This window comes from Protomyctophum bolini (assembly GCF_963924005.1).
Source record: "Protomyctophum bolini genome assembly, chromosome: 6".
Classification (NCBI taxonomy): Eukaryota; Metazoa; Chordata; class Actinopteri; order Myctophiformes; family Myctophidae; genus Protomyctophum; species Protomyctophum bolini.
The window spans coordinates 26,531,791-26,553,249 of record NC_137867.1 but is presented as its reverse complement, the minus strand read 5'-3'; the positions used below and the strand labels follow the sequence as shown (position 1 = coordinate 26,553,249).

At 42.5% G+C, this 21,459-nt stretch overlaps 1 protein-coding gene across 1 annotated transcript in view; it reads left to right on the top strand.

Moving 5' to 3' along the window:
• Positions 1–9,850, top strand: part of pnpla7b (patatin-like phospholipase domain containing 7b) — a 33,268-nt gene extending 23,418 nt beyond the window's left edge. The window contains exons 26-35 of the mRNA XM_080766476.1: positions 1,245–1,401; positions 2,253–2,369; positions 2,669–2,738; positions 3,085–3,201; positions 3,406–3,554; positions 3,654–3,806; positions 5,292–5,414; positions 5,553–5,634; positions 6,100–6,239; positions 6,625–9,850. Coding sequence (XP_080622602.1) covers positions 1,245–1,401; positions 2,253–2,369; positions 2,669–2,738; positions 3,085–3,201; positions 3,406–3,554; positions 3,654–3,806; positions 5,292–5,414; positions 5,553–5,634; positions 6,100–6,239; positions 6,625–6,690 — 1,174 coding nt within the window. The 3' untranslated portion in view covers positions 6,691–9,850. The remainder of the gene's footprint in view (positions 1–1,244; positions 1,402–2,252; positions 2,370–2,668; positions 2,739–3,084; positions 3,202–3,405; positions 3,555–3,653; positions 3,807–5,291; positions 5,415–5,552; positions 5,635–6,099; positions 6,240–6,624) is intronic.
• The last annotated feature ends 11,609 nt before the right edge of the window (positions 9,851–21,459 follow it).

The window sequence follows — 21,459 nt, the reverse complement described above, 5'->3', positions numbered from 1 at the left end:
ACTATTTGTCGCTGTTCCTTTTCTTACTGTGTATCTATGTTAATTATTTGTTTGTATGTCTCTCGCTTGTCGGTCTCTGCCTTCTGATATTCTCTCTCTGTCTGTAAGTAAGTCTGTTAGTACAGTCTGTCTGTCTGTGCATTTTTTTCCTCTCCCATCATTGCACTGGCTTGTCTTGGAGCCTTGACAAGGTGCGTACTCTTGTCATATACACACTTGAAAGTATTGTTAATATAATATATACAATAATATATAAGTATAAATTATAGACGTACTGCTACTATAAGCTATACCTGTTTCTCAGGAAATGCTGTTTTTATCCAGAGTTCTGTCAGTTCCGTGCCCCTGTGTATCACAACGTACCGAGCAGGGCTGAGGGCATACATACTGACCGCAATTATTGATTTACTGGGTTTTCTTCCCACCTGGAGCAACCATGTTTAAAAATGTATGTACTGTACCCGTGGTACTATGAAGTGCTTTAGTGAAAGCATCAACCAACTGTCAGGTGTGATGCTATCTGATGTCTCTGATGGTTCCATTAGGGTCAGCCATGCTAATAATGTATTATGCTCCTCTGGGTACTATACTGTAAGAATCATCCACCAAATCATATCATTGCTCTCGGGCAGAAACCTCGTAGTTCTGTAAACGAGTGCCCTCTTTTATACTTCATCATATGGCAGTGTCACACAAAAGTAGCAGAAATAGACAATCCACAAGGTCACTAGTGCAATGAGTGTGCATTTTTGAAACATTTTGGCATGCTCAAAATAGGGAGGCCACATTGAAAGAGTTTTTTTTTTTTTTTTAACTTAAATTTTTATTGTTTTACAAGACAAGACAGAAAAAACAAACTTACAATACATATAACATCACAGACTGAAAGAGTTTTTGATTGAATAATAACTACAGTGGGTCTATTAGAACACAGGCTAGTGTTTCCATTTCCTGAAAAGTAACGGTTTCAGACATACAGGTTTCTCCCTGACAACGACGATATGTGACATTGCGTAACAGACGTGTGTCATTTCAGAGGGTGCTCACAGGTTGGCATCCTCCTTTTTAACAGATGTGTGTCATTTCAGAGGGTGCTCACGGGTTGGCATCCTCCTTTCTAACAGACGTGTGTCATTTCAGAGGGTGCTCACAGGTTGGCATCCTCCTTTTTAACAGATGTGTGTCATTTCAGAGGGTGCTCACGGGTTGGCATCCTCCTTTCTAACAGATGTGTGTCATTTCAGAGGGTGCTCACAGGTTGGCATCCTGCGGGCACTGAACGAGGCAGGCATCCCTGTTGACATGGTGGGTGGCACCTCCATCGGCTCCTTCATGGGAGCGCTGTATGCCGAGGAGAGAAGCACTAGTCGCATGAAGGTCCGGGCTCGTGAGTGGGCCATGGTGGGTGAATATTATACAAACACACAACAAACCCGCCCCTTTCAAACCTACCTTTCATCAATTAGGGGTTACACAGGACTCGTCTTAACCCATTTAGGATGGGAACCCCTTTTTGGGAACCCATTTGGGTTCTTGTTGCTACAGTAATGTAGCAATGATGATCTACATTCTACAAGGTGACAACATTGCAACATGTTGTGAACCTGTAGCTAAGCTATTTTCGTGGGGACCGCGTGTAACGGATTAGTCGGACATGCGTCCGCAAGTCGCATGCCTGGCCCAAGCCCCCCGCCACCCCCACCCCAGAAACGTGCCTGCACAGTCGAGTATTATCATCTTACTTGAAATGTGATGTGATGACTTCTTACCCCCCCCCCCCCCCTCTATGTTTTCTTTTTCTTTTTCTATGATGCAAGAAAGAGGTATTGTGGCGGCGCGACTCATGTTGCTGCGGCTCGTGCACTAGCACATAGAAATTTCGTTTTTCTGCTGTTCACAGTTGTAAAAATGACAAATAAACCCATCTATCTAAGTCGGACATGTGCTGCTCCCGTGCTTGCGGTTATGGTTAGGTTAGGGTTTGAGGTGGGTTGTCGGACCAATGATTAGTCTGAACTACGTACTGCAACCATTTTCGCTGGTTGCTACTCCTTCCAGTACATCCTGGATTTGAATCTAGCCCGTGTTGCTCCTGAAGTGGGCACAGTATGTTTGCCATGGAGACCACTACCCAGATTGACATATCACTTTCATACCAAAAGACGTGTTGTCTTCATAGACCTGTATACCTTATTATAATATAGCCCATAAGTTGTGTATTAGTTGACATAGATTGTTCTTTCCAACCTCAGGATATGACGTCTATCTTCAAGAAGCTTCTAGACCTGACCTACCCAGTCACCTCCATGTTCTCTGGAGCTTCCTTCAACTCCAGCATCAGCTCTGTCTTCAAGGGGAAACAGATAGAGGTGACACATTCTATGATGACGTTGTACCACTGTTAAAGATGGTGATTTATTTTACACAGAGACACAAGATGACAGATATTCTTTCTCAGTTCAGTTTTAAATCCATTATGACCTTTATCTTGTCATTGTGATTAGACAAGGTTTTTATGCAACAAAAGTATGTGATGTGACTTCACATTGTATGTTAAAAAAAGAAATAATAATAATAAGCAAACATAATACATTAGTTGCTTTACCCACTGACCAAACCCAGTGAAAAATGTTTTACGAAACCTGTTTTCCTTTCTATCTCTAAACAGGACCTGTGGATCCCTTACTTCAACATAACAACGGATATCACAGCCTCCTCCATGAGAGTTCATACCGATGGTCTGTCTGTCTCTTCCAGACGCCCCACACTACTCTTTGATACTATTTGTTACTTATTTTGTAAACATAATGTCCACACAGTGCTGTGTTTGAATGTATAGAGGGTGTGTATACCTGTGAACATCCCACATAGTATTTGTAGGTTTGTTTAACCCATTTAGACCTGAGTTAAAAACATTCACTTTGAAAGAATATATTTTCAAAGATTTGCGCCACATTTTTATGGTTTTTCAAAAATAGCATACCTACTAGCTAAATTATAACGTAATGTTTAAGGTCTGCCTTAGTGTATATTGTCCTGGTCATGTGACATGTCATGGCATAACATCCTGATAATGGCCTACAGGTTCACTGTGGAGGTACGTTCGAAGCAGCATGTCCCTGTCTGGCTACCTGCCTCCTCTCTGTGACCCCAAAGACGGACATCTACTCATGGACGGGGGCTATATCAACAACCTACCTGGTCAGTAATGTCATACAGTAGATAGACAGTAGGGGCTATATCAACAACCTACCTGGTCAGTAATGTCATACAGTAGATAGACAGTAGGTGTATCCTCCTTTTGCAGTTTGACCAACAACAAACTATGTAGGATTTAAGTGGTTCCTTGCGTAAGGGCCAGATTAATTAAAACGTGTCCTGGCCTTCCCCTGACTGTCTCTATAGCGGATGTGGCACGCTCAATGGGTGCCAAGGTTGTGATCGCCATCGACGTGGGCAGCCAGGACGAAACCAACCTCACCAACTACGGAGACTATCTCAGTGGCTGGTGGTTGCTATGGAAACGTTTCAATCCCCTTGCCGAGAGAGTTAAAGTGAGTTTTGCATAATAAACGAAGGCTCTTAATTGTTTTACTTTTGTTGTCTTGTCTTATAACACAATATCTTCATATTCCCCAACACCTAACTGACAGGTGCTGAACATGGCTGAGATCCAGACACGCCTTGCCTATGTTTGCTGTGTTCGGCAGCTGGAGGTGGTCAAGGGTAGTGAGTACTGCGAGTACATCCGGCCACCCATCGACCGCTACGGCACACTGGAGTTTGGCAAGTTTGATGAGATTTCAGTGAGTGTCCCTCTGTTCACTGTGGGGGAAGGTGCATGGTGCCCTCTTAACGCGTCTTTTGATCTCATAATGACTCTTTTAAACTTTTCTTATTTATATACAGTATAAGTTACACAAGCTGCCTGTGGGGTGAAATCATTTTACTCGTTTCTGATGCGGTTTCACTTAACAACCCGATCGCCCAGGACAAAGTTCACCGTCCTTTCAATTAGTAACGCTCAGCGCCCAGGATGAAGATTGATCAAAAAGACGGAGGTTATTAATATCAAAACCGATCGCATCGCTCCACAGTCTGGGAGTGCCTGTTGCGCAACACTCGATGTTGTGCAACAGTGGGACGTCATCGAAAATGTCCCCCCCCTGTTTAGCAGACAAGACGGAAAATCTTAAAACATAATAATAACTCTTGATCTAAATCATAACGTCTAATTCTAAGCAAAGATCATGTGTTAGACGGCCCACCGCGGTCCCGCCGCTAGTCGCGGTAGATTTAATCATACCTCCCGTTATTGTCGATCGCCTCTAGAGTGTTTTGGCTACATCTAGCTGCTACTATTGTAATGGACTCTACACTACCCTCAACTGTTCCTCTATTTATAAACTACAATTAGTACAGAATACAGCCGCTAGAATCCTCACCAATACAAACCGCAGAGCACACATAACACCGGTACTGGCTGAACTACACTGGCTTCCTATCAAATCTAGAATCAATTTTAAAATCCTTTTAACCACCTATAAAGCACTACATGGCCTAGCCCCAGTCTATATTACAGACTTATTGGTGGCAAAACCAAATGTAAGACCCCTCAGGTCCTCTGATAAAGGCCTCCTGAATATTCCGGTGACAAAATTGAAAACTAAGGGGGGCCGGTCCTTTGCAGTGGTTGCTCCCACACTGTGGAACGCCCTACCCCTATCAATTAAAAATGCAGAGTCTGTTGAAGGTTTCAAGTCCAAGTTAAAAACTCATTTATTTAGGTTACATTTTATCTTGTAAACGTTTACTTTTAGTTTGACTATCACTGTTGTCAAGTTATGTTTCTGCTCTTACTCTTTGTTGTGTTTGCTCCTTTGTGCCTGTTTTAACTTGATTGTTTATATTGTTGTTTTTACTGTACAGCACTTTGTAACTTTGTTTTGAAAAGTGCTCTATAAATAAAATGTACTTACTTACTTACTTACAGCCACAGATGGATAAGATCTGGTCCGTCTGTAAAAGTGCTCCGTTGCTATAAATTGCTGGGCGCTATGATTTAATGGATTAAATAACCCCGGGCGTTCAGGGTGTTAAAGTAAAAATACATTTTCAAAACAATTTAAATCGCACCGGAATCAAGTAAAAAGCCTTGATGCTAAACTGATATTTCTGCACGTCTGAGAACAGGAAATGAAGATGTCCATATCCATACAGTCAGCATCCCTGTGAGTCTCCCATCTGTCTGTTCTGGCTTTCTCCCTAATCCTCGCTCATTGTTCCTGCAGGAGGTGGGCTACCAGCATGGGAAGACGCTGTTTGATGTGTGGCAGCGCAGCGGGGTGGTGGGCAAGATGCTAAAGGACAGGCAGCAGGAAGAATTCCAGAAGACTAAAAGCCAAAGGGGCAACGTGAGTCATTTCTGAATGAACAAGAAAGAACATGTTTTTGTGGTAGATCTCTCCTTTCTCTGTTGCCAATCAATTAAATTGATAAGTTCGGTTAACAGTTTTTCATTACTAAATTGATTGTCATTGTGTGTCTTTCAGGTCACTTGTCCAAATGCTTCCTTCACTGATCTTGCAGAAATTGTGTCAAGAATCGAGCCAGTCAAACGTGACGTGGTGAATGGTTAGTGATCATTGAAATAGCTACCTGAAAATATAATTTCCAAAACACTACAAAAGATTGCATCATTCTTTTTTTTTATCAGTCAAGGACTTATCTGATATCTTTTAAAACGTACTTATGTCTTAATCCTCTTTATGGCCATCTTGCAAAAAAAGGGTGGTGCGTGTGTGCGCTTGATCGCTGTGTTTTCAGCTCATCGTTTGTGAATGTCACTTATTTTTCAAATGACGTATACTACTGTATGTAATTTTGAAATACAGCTATTCAAATGATTAATTTGAATAGACACAAGACAGAATACTATGCAGTAAGTAGTACGCACATTTACCCATTCTTGGCTATGACCCCCATTTTCCTTATTCTTGTACTATGTAATTGTATATAACTGTGTTGTCAGTCACTCTGTGTACAAGCATCAACTACAGTATATGCTTCCTGTGTAAATGTAATGTTAACTGCCTGCAGAGGAAGTCTCTGATGAGTACCAGACAGAGTATGAGTACCAGACAGACTATGACGAGGAGATGGCAGAGAGCGCCCTGTCAGACTTGGATATGTCCAACCCATGCACAGAGGGGGAGGAAACCGCTGACACTGCAGAGACTGTAAGTATCAAAGTCAAAGGAAGGGCAATCTGCTTCTGGTATTATTTGGTTATTGGTGCTGACAGTTGTAAAACTGAGAATGACCAATGAGTATAAGGGGAGGAAGAGGCACTGTCGGATATGTTTGATCTGGACAGGGATACACATTTTAAAATGATTGAAATAAAATGATGAAATAAAATCTGTGCATGATCAAATGACATTCAAGTGCAGTGCAATATACAAAATTACAAAAGGCTGTCAACAGTAATCCATAAGCCTCTCGTGCACCGAACATAGCTCACCTATAAACTGACAACAATTTTTGTTGACCCCCCCGAACCCCCCTCCCCCCACCACCTGATACTCTCCTGACTGCTGACTTTACTGTACCTGTTTTTCTCAGGATGATGACATTCAGATCCGCCGGCGACATCGGACAAAGACTGACTCAGACAGCACTGGTCCATGATATCCATCACACCGACTGTCAGACAGGCATGTCTAGACCAGTGGCTCCCAACCTTTTGTGGATCGTGGCCCACTTGAAAATGCGGCCCACCCATTTGTGGGTTGCATGCATTCTCAGAGCGAGTTTATTTTAATGATCAAATATCAGTCGATTGTGTTCCAGCTTGGACCAATGGAACTAACGTAGTAGTATACGATAAGTTCCTATTCGATTTTTTAAATATATATAAATTAATGATATTTTGCCATTACAAGCTTAGGCCCTCATTTATCAATTGAGTGTCAAATCTGCCCCAAATTCGAGTGTAGGTTTCGTAGTACACCCACGTCGCCACGGCATTTATAAAGTGATCGCAAACAGCTGATCCTTCCTTAATTTCGTTCCGACGTTAATAAATGTGACGGCTGAAATCTATCTGGCACGCCCTATGAAATCAAGCCGAAAAAAGTAAATAAAAACGTTTCCCTCTCATACACACACACAGACGCACGCACACGCAACACCTGCATGAATTAAATAGAGCTGTAGGCCTACCCTGTCTGTTTCTCCTCTCGCCTCGCTTGCCTTGCTGCCCGCCTCACCCACCCACACACATGCACGCACATATCGCAACTTAATTGCAAGCAATTGTCACTGTGTGTCACTAGTGTATAGGGTCCATTGGCCCAGTCAGTTTAGAGCTGGCCCAGTTTAACTTCGAGCCTTGTGCATGCAAATTTCTGGTTAGTAAACCACAGCATGCAAGCCACCTTTGTTAATGGTCCCCCAAACCGTTCACACTTCACACCTATCGGCCGGGGATGCACCCCCCCCCCATGCTAATTTGCCCAGTCAATCATTTGATCCACGCTGCGCGCCTGCTGTGTATTGTTACAGTAGTTGTAGCCTATATTAAATGATTAAAGTATTTATTCATTTAATATAGCCTACAACAATATATTAGTGAACAAAAACCTGAACCTGCATGTGAACCATTAATTAAATAACAAATAGGCACACACTGACACACACATGCTGCTGTTTTGCAACATCTCCTCCTGTCCTGTCTGTCTGTCTGTCTCTATCACTGTGGTCCATTCATGACACCGTGAACATGCACGTTTATGACAATCTATTTAGATTACCTCGCTAGTCGCTACAGTGGCTGGGCTGTCAACTGTCAATATGAATGTGCAGCCTAAACCAGCCTCATGCACTGGTACTGGCGGGCTGGCATGTCATGGAAGTTAACTATTCCAGGAGGGGGGGCACCGGCATGCGCTCATGCAAAACACTTTAAATGGCTTAAGCATCTAACTTGCAACATTGTTTTTAATTGCACGATTTTAATTGCTTGCACACTTGGAAATATCCTACCAATTTCATATGACGTGCCTTTACAAAATATATTTTTTCACATGTATTATTAGTTTTATACATTTTAGATGCCTGTGACAGCATGTCAGCAGTTCAGACAATGCTGCTCCGCTTGTGTACGACAGAAAAACAGCCGGGGACAAAGCCTACGACAGCTCCCGAACGTGATTTTTGTCCTGGCTCACGTTCAAGTTCAAGGTTTTGCGGAAATGATAAATGCCGGAAATTGCGGGAATTCCAGCGTGCAACCATATTTTGGCGTACGCCGCTTTGATAAATGAGGGCCTTAGTTTTTTTGCAATTCTTTGAGGGCACACTTGCAATGAACTGACGAGTCACGGCCCACCAGTAGGCCCCGGCCCACAGGTTGGGAATCGCTGGTCTACACTTTTCAATGCAATATGTCCGTTACTGTTGGTGACTGAACTTTGGCGTTGCACTACTACGTTTACAAGCCATACATTTTTTACTCTTCTACCTATAGTAACATAGGTGTACTCTTACTTAGTAACACATCATGTCTGTAGCCTTTTTAATGTTGAGCAATATACTGTAAAACGATCCGTAGCAACTTGATCAATGCCGTTTTATGTCATTAATATCGGATAATCAGAGCTATAATTTCTATTGTTATACTATGAGTAGTGTAAGGCATTATACTTAACACTGCTTACTGTACAGTACCTTGTATAGCAATGTACATGGAGTTATTCTCATGCAAGCCATTCAATGCAAATGTCTGCTGTGGTACCTTGTGACCATGCTGGTCAAAGAACGGCTCCTAATGTACTAATTGTTGATTGATTAGTAGTTGTTGGGAAATTGTTAGTAAGTTATTCATTTTAGAGTTTGAGTCATGCACATTCAATGTACTGTAGCTGTTATGGGAATAAGCAGTAATTTGCTTGACCTGTCTGTGTATGTTTAGTAATGTTGTTAGTGTACTGTAGACTATTGCAGAATGTAAAAAAAGCAACAAACAAAACAACAAAAACAACAACATAGTTTGCCTTTAAAAAGTGAACAATTTCTTAAATGGTTGCCTATGATGTGATACTACCAAAAGTATTATTATTATAATTTAATTTTTTGTATTTAATTTTTTGTTTTGTTATCATGTTCTTTATATTTACCACTTAAACGCCAGCATCCGTATTCTGGGAAAAACCACCACAGTGAAGAGCAGATTGTGTTGTGGACTCTGCTCTCTGTGGACTCTGACGTATGGGTGGTTAACTAGTGGTTAACTCTGCTCTCTGTGGACTCTGACGTATGGGTGGTTAACTAATGGTTAACTCTGCTCTCTGTGGACTCTGACGTATGGGTGTTTAACTAGTGGTTAACTAGTGGTTAACTCTGCTCTCTGTGGACTCTGACGTATGGGTGGTTAACTAGTGGTTAACTCTGCTCTCTGTGGACTCTGACGTATGGGTGGTTAACTAGTGCAATGCCCATTCAGGGCGTGGCCACTGAGAAAAGCTCATCCAATCAACTCAATGTGAACCAGAAAAAGCTCCTCGGAGCACAGGTCTCCGCCAGGTCACGTACGTTATTGTGGGCCAGCAATGTTGGTTTCGGCCATGCCTTTGGGCCTGGCGGAGACAATGAATAGTTCTCGAGATATGCAAAAGAAGTTATGCACATTTCTGCATAATCTGCTGGTGGTGTACGCAGATTTCTAGGGAGACTGTATTCCGGCGACAAAAGTCGTGAAGAGATTATACAGGGACAATTATAAATGTGATACGCCTTGCTGCTCTTGCACTTCGCGTACTAGAGGGTTTTCTGAGATGAATAAAATGTCATTGCAACATTAATGTTCATGCGTTTTATATTGGTTTTCTGGGTATTGCTGTCTCCCTGGAATTCATCAGTCATGTGCTGGTCCAGTGGAAAGAGTGCTAAAGTACGTATGCCAGTCGGATAGCTCAATATCCATATGTATACTCTTGACTTTTGGGCACAGTTCAAACACAGCTTTTTGGCTGTCATTTAGAATTCCCACCACTATATCTTTCCTCAAAGCGCTGCACTGAACCAACGTTAATATACAGTAACTGCACAAAGAAGTTTTGCCCACTCCTTTGCTGACCCTTACCCAGCAAGCAAAGTCAGGACCTGGACGAATTAGTGACGTCTCTTTTGTGGCCAGATCAAGTCAAACCAAGACTAGTCCGATCTGGCCCAGAATATCACCTGATTTCAACCAACATGAATTCTGCCCACTAAGACGGACATCCCTGAATGAATCAGTGAGAGTCCGATCGAGGTCAGATCAATGAAGTTATTATCATAACTAGTCAGATCTGACCCAGAATAAGCTATATTATTTCAACTGGTGAAGACGTCCTGGAAATGATGTAAAGATCATCCCCATATACCTGTCCATGATGTAAAGATCATCCCCATATACCTGTCCATGGTCCAACAGCAAGTACAGTATCCCAGGCCCAGATACCTGAGCCTGGTATCGCGTTAGAAAGGAACTATTGTGTTGCATGTAGAGCTGTATTCCACAACAGAATTCCTACACAACAAAAGTCCCTCACCAAAATCAAGGCATTCACAGACAACAGTGATTCAGACATTTTACCTTGGGGTGACAAGACAGCCTGGGATAGAGAAAAACACCCCCGCTAACACATTAATGTTCTGATGGCACAGTGGACAGCCTTCAGGGCCTGCAGCCTCCGTGCATGTCGGCCCCTGTGATATACAGTATATTGGAATAGCCTCCTCAGGATGACTGGGTTGGGGATGTTTAATCCAAACCGAGTGAAAAGGGTATTCATCTCACCAGGAAGGGAGGTAGAGGGGCTAGCTGGTTTTCTCTCTGGAGTCTGTTATTGTCTGTAACCCCGCCACATACTCGTTACTGTTAAACTGATCTACTCTATTCTTGTACTCCCTCTTGGCCTTGCCACGTGGAGTGCTGCACAAATGTCACCATGCTGGTGTATGTTCAAAGTGACTTTGAACATCATAAGCACTTCATGAAACAGAACAGGGTTATTTTGTCTGTTCTGCTTTCATTCACTGTAGCAGCTGTTACTGTTTTGCTATGAATTTCTTTGTTTCTTCAATTTAGTTATATCTCGATATTTATACAGATGTGTATAAATATATATTTCCCCCTGTGTTCAACTGAAAATGAATTGGTTCAGAACACTAACAGTTGGTTCTGAATACTGAACTGAAACCAACAACTGCAATGGTAACCAAAGTGGGCGTGTCACTATTCTACAGGTTGGAAGCTGCAAGTGGTATAAACAATGGTAAAAGCCACAGGCTCTAGGGATGACTATGTGGGTCAGTCAGTCTGTCTGCTAGGCCACTTTGGTCCCAAACAATATCACACAAACTACTGGCTGCCATGCGATTGCTGTGCACCTTCGTACTCCCCAAACGATGTTCCCTACTGATTTTGGGGACCCAATGGCCTTTCCCATAGTGCCACAATTAGGCCCACATTTTTAACACAAGACATTTCAGACAAGACACAAGAAAGAATAAGGTCAATTCAAATTTCAGACAAGACAAGAAAGAATAACGTCGCGGATACAAGCGGCCAAAATGAGTTTTCTCCCTTAGAGATCTAGAAGTTCAGTCACGCGTGGAGCTGTTGCCCCCGCGACCCAACTACGGATATGTGGTTGAAGACGGATGGATAGACAGTTGGTCACAAGACATCTCAATATGTAATAGGTACAGTAGATGGGGTGACATCTCAATATGTAATAGGTACAGTAGATGGGGGGACATCTCAATATGTAATAGGTACAGTAGATGGTGTGGGGACATCTCAATATGTAATAGGTACAGTAGATGGTGTGGGGACATCTCAATATGTAATAGGTACAGTAGATGGGGTGACATCTCAATATGTAATAGGTACAGTAGATGGGGTGACATCTCAATATGTAATAGGTACAGTAGATGGGGTGACATCTCAATATGTAATAGGTACAGTAGATGGGGTGACATCTCAATATGTAATAGGTACAGTAGATGGTGTGGGGACATCTCAATATGTAATAGGTACAGTAGATGGGGTGACATCTCAATATGTAATAGGTACAGTAGATGGGGTGACATCTCAATATGTAATAGGTACAGTAGATGGGGTGGGGACATCTCAATATGTAATAGGTACAGTAGATGGGGTGACATCTCAATATGTAATAGGTACAGTAGATGGGGTGGGGACATCTCAATATGTAATAGGTACAGTAGATGGGGGGACATCTCAATATGTAATAGGTACAGTAGATGGGGTGACATCTCAATATGTAATAGGTACAGTAGATGGGGTGACATCTCAATATGTAATAGGTACAGTAGATGGGGTGACATCTCAATATGTAATAGGTACAGTAGATGGGGTGCCATCTCAATATGTAATAGGTACAGTAGATGGGGTGGGGACATCTCAATATGTAATAGGTACAGTAGATGGGGTCGGGTGCCCACTGGCCTAGTCGTCCACTGGCATGCCACATAAGCTCTGGCCTGACAGCACGTCGCGTGTTTGAGTCGCGTTCATGATGACCTAGGCTTTGCTGTATGTCTCCCCCATATCTCTCTCCCTCTTTACTGTCAATCTTTACTTCAAAAACAAATGTAGGAACATTGTCATGAGACTTACTGTATTCATGCTCTGTGGAAGATTAATCTATTTTGACAGAATGTCATCAGTCATCAGATTCCAGCAGGAACCCTACTGATTTTGTGGCCTCATTACCAGTTTGGTGTAAGAAGCAGCTGTAGACTGTTAGTGGGGCTTGTAGACTTTTAGAGTCCTATTTGGGGGAAGATGGATTGGCGTGTGGTGTGCAGCAGATGGGCAAATTGACAATTTCAGGGACAAAGTATTGTTTTCTTCCTTGCCTGTGCTGTGTATTTTGGGTAGATTGCGGACTATTCAGTCAAGTGGCATATTCAGAATACTTTATTGTACATCACATAGTAAAGTGATAGAACATTTTCTTAGGTTAGGGGCTTCCAGACAAGAACACTTGTGAAAGAGTAATAAGTAGGAGCAGGTGTGCAGGCCAGCATTAAATTATACATACACAAATACATACTGTACATACATACATAGGCCTACATACGTGTACACAACTACACACACACACACACACACACACACACACAGTGTCACACGCACACACAAACACATATGGACATAATGTACTGTATAGTTAGTTTTTGTTTCTGGTGTAATGATCCATAGTTTCCTTTCGTGGCTGTTTACATTCGATGGTCGCCGGTCCTCTCGAACAATTTAACGTCATAACATATTATAGATTATGTACATACACAGTCATACAGTACACGTACACTCAATGCTGCTAAGAAATGATCTGCTGCTGCGACACATGTTTTGTTTTTCTGCTATATTAAGTGCAATAAGGGTTTGTTGTGCAATAACAGCTAAAATTACATGTTTGTGCATTAGTGCTACAGGGGTTGTGCAATAACAGGAAGTCATGTGTGTTTTGTTTTAGCTTTATGTTGTTTTGTGATATGATGCACTGATTGGTTGGCACTTTTCATTTCGTTGTACACGTTGCAATGACAAATAAAGATCTATCGACATGATAATCTATGTGTCATTGTCGAATTAAATAGATTTTGTGAGTTATCTTAGCAGAGGTAGCCTACTGAAGCGGCAGCCTATTGGGACTAACTGAAAGGTGTGTGAAGTGTCCTTGATAATGATAACTGCTTGTTTTCTTTTTTCTTGCTTTTCTCGGCTTGAAGTTGTACCAGGATGCAATGTTGAATGTGAAGACTGAGTCCATGAATGTCCTCCCTTCAGCCTCCTCAGGGGGAATGTGCCCGTCTGCATGTTGTGTGAAGGACAGGTGGTGGTTGATCTCAGTGCCCAGGTATGTAGGCCTTCACCTTGTTCCACCATCTGCCCCTTCAGCCTGAGTGGTCCAGAGAGCAGCTGTGACTGAGGTGTCTGTCAATTGCCCGGTTCCCCCACAGAACAGCTCCTTGGTATCAGTTCAAGGGAGCTTCCCTTGAGCCAGAGAACCATGAACTCCGCATTTGGACAGGGAGCTGTCGTCTGTCAGCGGGAGTCACTATAGACTATAGAGCCATGTCATCAGCATATTGAAAAGGTGAGTCTGTTTTTGCTGGTGATTTTGTTTGTGTACTGTACAGTATTGGAGAAGAGGACGGTGACATCATATGACACCGTCATCGTGGCCTGTGGGACTCTTGTTTAGAGCATTAACCTTTTCACAAAACCTTTTTTGTTTTAACCAAATAAAATATATACTACCTTTCAAACTAGGTTAGTGGATGTAAAACTACAGTGAACACCCATAGATTTGGAGAGGATGGAGGTGAGTGCCACAGGTCTGAAATCCCCTTTTGGGAATGGGGCTGCGTTTTAGGGTATTTTGGACACTATTCAATTTAAGTCAGCCCACCTTGTCACGTGGTTCGCTCATAATTCCAACATCCGGTCCGACTATTAGGTTTGTGTGAGGTTAGGGTTAGAGTTATAGTTATAATGAAATCTCTCAAGAACAGATTCCGAGCTACGCTACTGAATCTGTCGGCAGGGGCATGCAGAACGTGCATACAGTTACAGTATATTGTTGTTGTTGTGGGAATGAAAACATAGGCGCCTCACTGGAATAGGAGGGCCGAAGGCGGAGCAAACGGGCAACATCCTGCTATCCACATTCTGTTTCGCCGTTCCAGAGGCAAATTCAAAGGAAAACAGGATGCCGTTTTTTTGCAGATGGGTTCCCAGATTGGTTATAATTGGGCCAGTTGCAGGTACTCCACCCTTCCCCAGTCCATAAAATACCAAACTTTTGCCATGCTATATGGCATTGACTGTGCTTCATTGCGTTTTGGCAGGTTTCCATAAAATTTGGCCCTTTGTACTGTTTTTGTCTGTATGCCATGTGAGACAGGTCTTGATAGTGAATCATGGCAGAATGCCAAAGCCATCAACAGTTGTTTTTGTGGAAGACTCGCTTCAAGATCTTAAGCAACAGAACTGTACCCACTGAAGGAGAGACACCTCCTATACAGGAAGGTCAAGGGCACACTGGCTGAGTACAGTGGAGTAGGGGGTTGATAATGTGCCACTGCTGATATGTGTCACTGTGTTTTTGTCCCTGCTTCCTTGTTACCCAGTGTTTCAGTGTCATTGCTTTGCTTTGTTTGGGTATTTAAACCCTGATGTTTTTCTTTCAGTTATCCTTGGCAGTGTACCATGTATGTACAACTTGTGTCTCTTAGGCCTCACTCACACATAAGACACACGCAAGACACACTTGTGCAAGAACACAAGTGTGTCTTGCATGTGTCCAGTGAGGCAAACTAGTGTTTGACATTACTAATTTGAAGGTACTTTGTGACGGTGTGACTTTAGCTTACCTTTGACCAAACTGTGGTTTATTTTTTGGCTTTTTGTGATATCTTCTAGGACGTTTTGACTTTTTTGCTGTTCAGTTTTTGTGTTAAATAAATTAGGATTTCCCCTGCATCTACACCCCTTTTTGTATTTTGAGGATTCCCAATACTCGCATAAATAGAAGAAAGTTTATGGTAAATAGAAGTGGTAGTCATATGGATATACAGTACCCAGTCACCTGAGTTTACTTGGTAAATGCAAATATTATCTAATTTTATATTTGTATGTTTTGTGTTCATCCAGGTGTGCTCCTTTTTGGAGAAGACCACCATGATGGCACCAACAAGGGCAGGCCAGATTATGACAGTTCCTCTGATCGTAAGTGAGCAAACAAATGTGTCACTTGATTAGCTAATGTTTGTGACCAAGCAAGATGACATCAAGAAAGAAGTCTAAATAAAACAGTACATGATTCAGTATTTCACCCACTTTTCTCCCCATTTAAGGGCCTATCTCGGCCCTGTCCCCCTTGAACCTACGACCTTTGCTGTGGTGGGCATGCGCCACCCAAGCACTCTATCTCTTGATGAGATTATATAAGGTTACCCGCAAGTCCTGCAGAGATGCCCAGTACACAAAGGGAACAGAATAAAGATGAGAAAGATCAGAACCAGATATAAATGGTAATGCAGTGTTTAGTAGCAAATCTGCACTATAGGGAATTGGCTGCTTGTGTACATGTCCTAGTGTGGTGACAATCTTTGGGATCTATGGAATCCACACTTGATATCCCTTTCTCTGGTCATTCATTTTATTGACAGTGGGGATATTTTATCCGGTGTGACTGAATTAAGTTAATTATGCATTTCCTTTTTGGAAATTTTGACTGATAATGTTTGATATTTTAGTTTGATAATATCACAATTTAAATTACCGGTAGAAATGTATGTTAAACACATTAACTCTGGCGTCCCTGCTTTTGACAAATGTTCTCTTACCTCTCCCAAACAATTCTCTCCTGCACGGTTTAGCAGCTTGTAACTTTAGCAGCTTTCACTGGCACATTGATATATCTTTATGGGCTGAATTATCTTTATATTAGAGATGAAATAATTTGAGTATCCTCTATTTAGTTCCAAATAGTGTTTGTAAACTGGCTCCATATAAAGAAATATATGCACATGCAATGCATAATATAACCCCTATAATGTAAAACTGTTGTCTTCAGAACTACAGTAAGTGCAACTCTTATGCTGAACCATTGGGTGGGAGCATTGTGCACACCATTGTGTGTGTGTGTGTGTGTGTGTGTGTGTGTGTGTGTGTGTGTGTGTGTGTGTGTGTGTGTGTGTGTGTGTGTGTGTGTGTGTGTGTGTGTGTGTGTGTGTGTGTGTGTGTGTGTGTGTGTGTGTGTGTGTGTGAGAGTGATATCTATAGATATCTGTTCACATATTGGTAGTGCTTGCCAATTGAAAAACAATTGTTTGCCTTGATTGATACTTCTTGCAGTGTGCAGCCACGTGATGGGGTGATCTGGGTCATAAGGCTGATCAATATTGAATTAGCTTCTTCAGAAGAGATCCTTCGTAATACACATTGAAACTTATTTCCCAAGACAATTCCATTTGGGACAAAATATTAGAATTCTTTACATTCTATTCAAAAATAAACTTCAACCCAACTACTGTTGTTTTCACAGTCTGTGTGGAACAAATGGAGCCAGTGACAATTTCTGGATAAAGAGATTAGGAAGGGAAATAATCTGTTTGGCAGTGGTGCACGTTGGAGATGAAAGATACAGTGCACTGTGCTGGCAACACCTCTATCCCATACCCAGCATCCCATGAGGCATTATTGATTGAAATGGTTTCCGTGGACACGCCCCCTACATTTGTCATTCTCTGCCCTTTCCTCTGGCCTTCCACCTGCATCTTCTCACCAATCCACCTCCTACACTGTATCAGTTGTGGAAAGTAACTAAGTACATTTACTTACTTACTGTACTTTTACTTCTACTCCACTATATCTTAGAAGCAAATATTGTACTTTTACTTCACTACAATTATTTTAAAACCTTAGTTACTTTGTAGATTTTTATTTTTATTAGAAAACACACAGCCCTATATCAATTTCAGCAATTTGAAAAAAGCACATCTACAAGCTTGTAGATGGCTATATGTTCAAAATATTTTTTTTGTTTTTTAACACATTTTTAACTTGTGAAATGGGATGTTCTGCAAAAGAGTATTTTTACTTTTAGTACATTTTAATGCCGGTACTTTTGTACGTTTACTGAAGTATATTTTTAATACGGAACTTATACTTGTAACAGTACATCTACATTGCAGTATTGATAAAACATTTGAGTACTTTTTCCACCATCTACAGTTCTACACTGTATCCTAGTTTCTGAGCCCCATCCATTTTGAACAGAAGACAAAGCATGTCATGCAGGTAAGTAGATCTAGCACAGATCTAGTCACAGATCCCTCAGGCTCAGCAGCACCCTGTCACCGTATGTGCTGCCACACGGCCAGTTGGCCCATTGAGCAGAGACCTGTGGAGCCATGGCACGTTCCGCACACCCCCACGGCCTCACCGTCACCCCCACGGCCTCACCGCCACCGGGGAAGACAATCAATGGCCTGCGTACGCGGCAAGGAGGAGAGAAAGAAAAGCGACTCAATTGATTATCGGATCGACTGAGGTCACGCCTTTAATTCAGTTGTCACTGGAGGAAATTGCGGGACAGCTTTAGTAGATAAACATTCTGTAATGATCCCTGTCCCCTATTTCATGGTCCTCATACTCGCTGTAAATTAGATTTGGACGTGCGTCATTGGCCATGTGGCATGCAGTGCACGTCACGTGTACGCCACATGGACAATGAGGTCATCAGAGCATCACACCTCGCCACTTCCTCTGTTGTGTTTTGGTCAAGGAAGTATTATTGTTGGCATACCATGCAGGCTGTTTGGGGGACTAAAGCTGTGTACTATTCTATTAGTGTAACATACCATGCAGGCTGTTTGGGGGACTAAAGCTGTGTACTATTGTATTAGTGTAACATACCATGCAGGCTGTTTGGGGACTAAAGCTGTGTACTATTGTATTAGTGTAACATACCATGCAGGCTGTTTGGGGACTAAAGCTGTGTTTGTATTAGTGTAACATACCATCTAGGCTGTTTGGGGACTAAAGCTGTGTAGTAAAGTATTAGTGTAACATACCATGCAGGCTGTTTGGGGACTAAAGCTGTGTACTATTGTATTAGTGTAACATACCATGCAGGCTGTTTGGGGGACTAAAGCTGTGTACTATTGTATTAGTGTAACATACCATGCAGGCTGTTTGGGGACTAAAGCTGTGTACTATTGTATTAGTGTAACATACCATGCAGGCTGTTTGGGGACTAAAGCTGTGTACTATTGTATTAGTGTAACATACCATGCAGGCTGTTTGGGGACTAAAGCTGTGTACTATTGTATTAGTGTAACATACCATGCAGGCTGTTTGGGGGACTAAAGCTGTGTACTATTGTATTAGTGTAACATACCATGCAGGCTGTTTGGGGACTAAAGCTGTTTACTATTGTATTAGTGTAACATACCATGCAGGCTGTTTGGGGACTAAAGCTGTGTAGCCTACTATTGTATTAGTGTAACATACCATGCAGGCTGTTTGGGGACTAAAGCTGTGTACTATTGTATTAGTGTAACATACCATGCAGGCTGTTTGGGGACTAAAGCTGTGTAGTAAAGTATTAGTGTAACATACCATGCGGGCTGTTTGGGGGACATTTGGTGTGAGCTATCGTTGATCACTTTTTGCTCTGTGTTGTGTAGATAATTGCGTTCATGATTTTTGCCATTCTTTGTAAAATGGGCCCCGCCCACAAATTGTGGATAGCAGTTAATACATTATTTTATTGTACAACCTACAGTACAAAACTTGTAGGCCAAAACATAAAGTGGCCTGGTATAGCGCCACCATGATTCCAATTTGAACATTTTGGGCGGAGGTTCTTCTTTGGCCTACTGGGCGAGTGCATGCAAAGTTTGATGCAGATCGTTCCAGCAGTGTCCAAGATCAGTGCACACACGATGCGAGAGTGCGGTCTATACACCAGCTCTGGACTCCTGAATCGCTGCCCTCCAGACTCTTCTATCTAACATCAGGGTCTTGAGCTCTACAGTGTTGTTAGCTAAGCTGTCACGCCGCAGTGCATCTATGTGCAGTGCGCACACAAACACAGACACGCGTGAAAATAATTGTCTTTGACCCCGGCCTGGCAAAGACATTTACAAAAAGTTAAGAAGAGGACTCAGAAGGTTGCCTCTATATGTATTGTATACTATTCTAGAATAGCAGTCCCTAATGTCGCCTCTTATGGAATTATCTCCTTTTCAATACCTTGTAATCCTGCAGGGGATTCAGCTTAGCCCACCTACTGCTCAGATAGTTATGATGAGGACAGTAGTTAGCAGGGGCCGGTTGTTTTCTCAGAGACACTCCGACACATCGACCAAGGCCTGGAAGCGAAGCGGTGACCACCTCATTACCCACTAAGCTGCCGCCATGCCCCCATGCCACATTGGCACAGGTCCTCTAACTAATCTAGTCATCTGATGGTACAGGTCTGATGGTACAGGTCCTCTAACTACTGATGGTACAGGTCCTCTAACTACTCAGGTCATTTCCTCCTCTTTCCACAGTCGCTTTCTTGTTTCAACTATGGCGTTTCTGTCCGGTACTCATTCACATCTTAAGTGATGCGTGTAATACATGTTGATCTGGTCGTCACACATGACATCTGATCAGCAGTGGATAGATGGAAGAGACAGATGTTGTCACTGACTGTGTGTGTGTGTGTGTGTGTGTGTGGGGGGGGGTACAGGCCACTCTCTTGGATGACTTTCTCAGTTACACCGACACCTCTTTCCCCTGATGAAGCCTGTGAAGTACAGTACATCAGTGCAGTACATCTAAATCAACTGGCACGGTACTGGGACTGGAAGTTTGTGTTGACTATGAAGTCATGGTCCTCATATCGTTGCTTGTCGGGCAGAAACCTTATTCCATATATATATATATATATATATATATATAAATATATATACTGTATAAATAACCCTGATGACCTTGGGATACATCACTGAGGATACGTCCCAGGTGCATCCATGCGATGTATATTTGTTTTAGTTATTCTATTTATAGTGACTCATAGAAATAGACTATGTGACAACCAGGAATAGTCATGTGACCACCGGAATGTAGACGGCACCCGGGAGCAGTATGGGTTGGCGCCCAGCCTGTGTCTTCCGTGAGGAAAAAGCCAAACAAACCCACGGTGAGGCCTTTAGGAGGGCCATTCAAGCCGCAAGTGGAGCCTGCGGCACCACCACTTTCACTTTTTTTAAGTGAAAGTCTGTCTGTGGGTTTTATAAATATTGAGCCAGTGAGAAGTATTAAAAAAGATTGTGATTATAAGTGTCCATGGACTCCATGATGTCATGGACACTGGGCTCACTTGACACTTCCTTCCTGGACTATAATTCCTATAATGCTTTGGTGCACTGCTCCTCCTTGTGGATTGGGAGAGGGCTGTTTTACATGTAGTCCAAGGACTGTCTAAAGAGGACGAGATGCCAAGACAACATGGCGTCGTACGGGCAACGCCATGTTGCTCCATGGTGCTCCATGGAAGGAAAGAAACATGCACAGTTGAGACCAAGGAAGCTAAACACGGAAGTGTTGGCTGCATATATCCCATTGCACATGTTTCTTTCCTTCCATGTTTCTTTCCTTCCTTCCATGGAGCACCATGGAGCAACATGTTGTCTTCGCGTCTCGTCCTCTTTAGACAGTCCTTGATGTAGTCCAGGAAGTAAGTGAGCCCAGTGTCCATGACAAAATATCAAAAAACCTGCACACATACAACCCCCAGGAAAGTGTTTCTTGTCTCCCAAACATCATTAAAATAAGATCTGGCACACTGGCTTAGCAGATCATACTGACGTCAATGC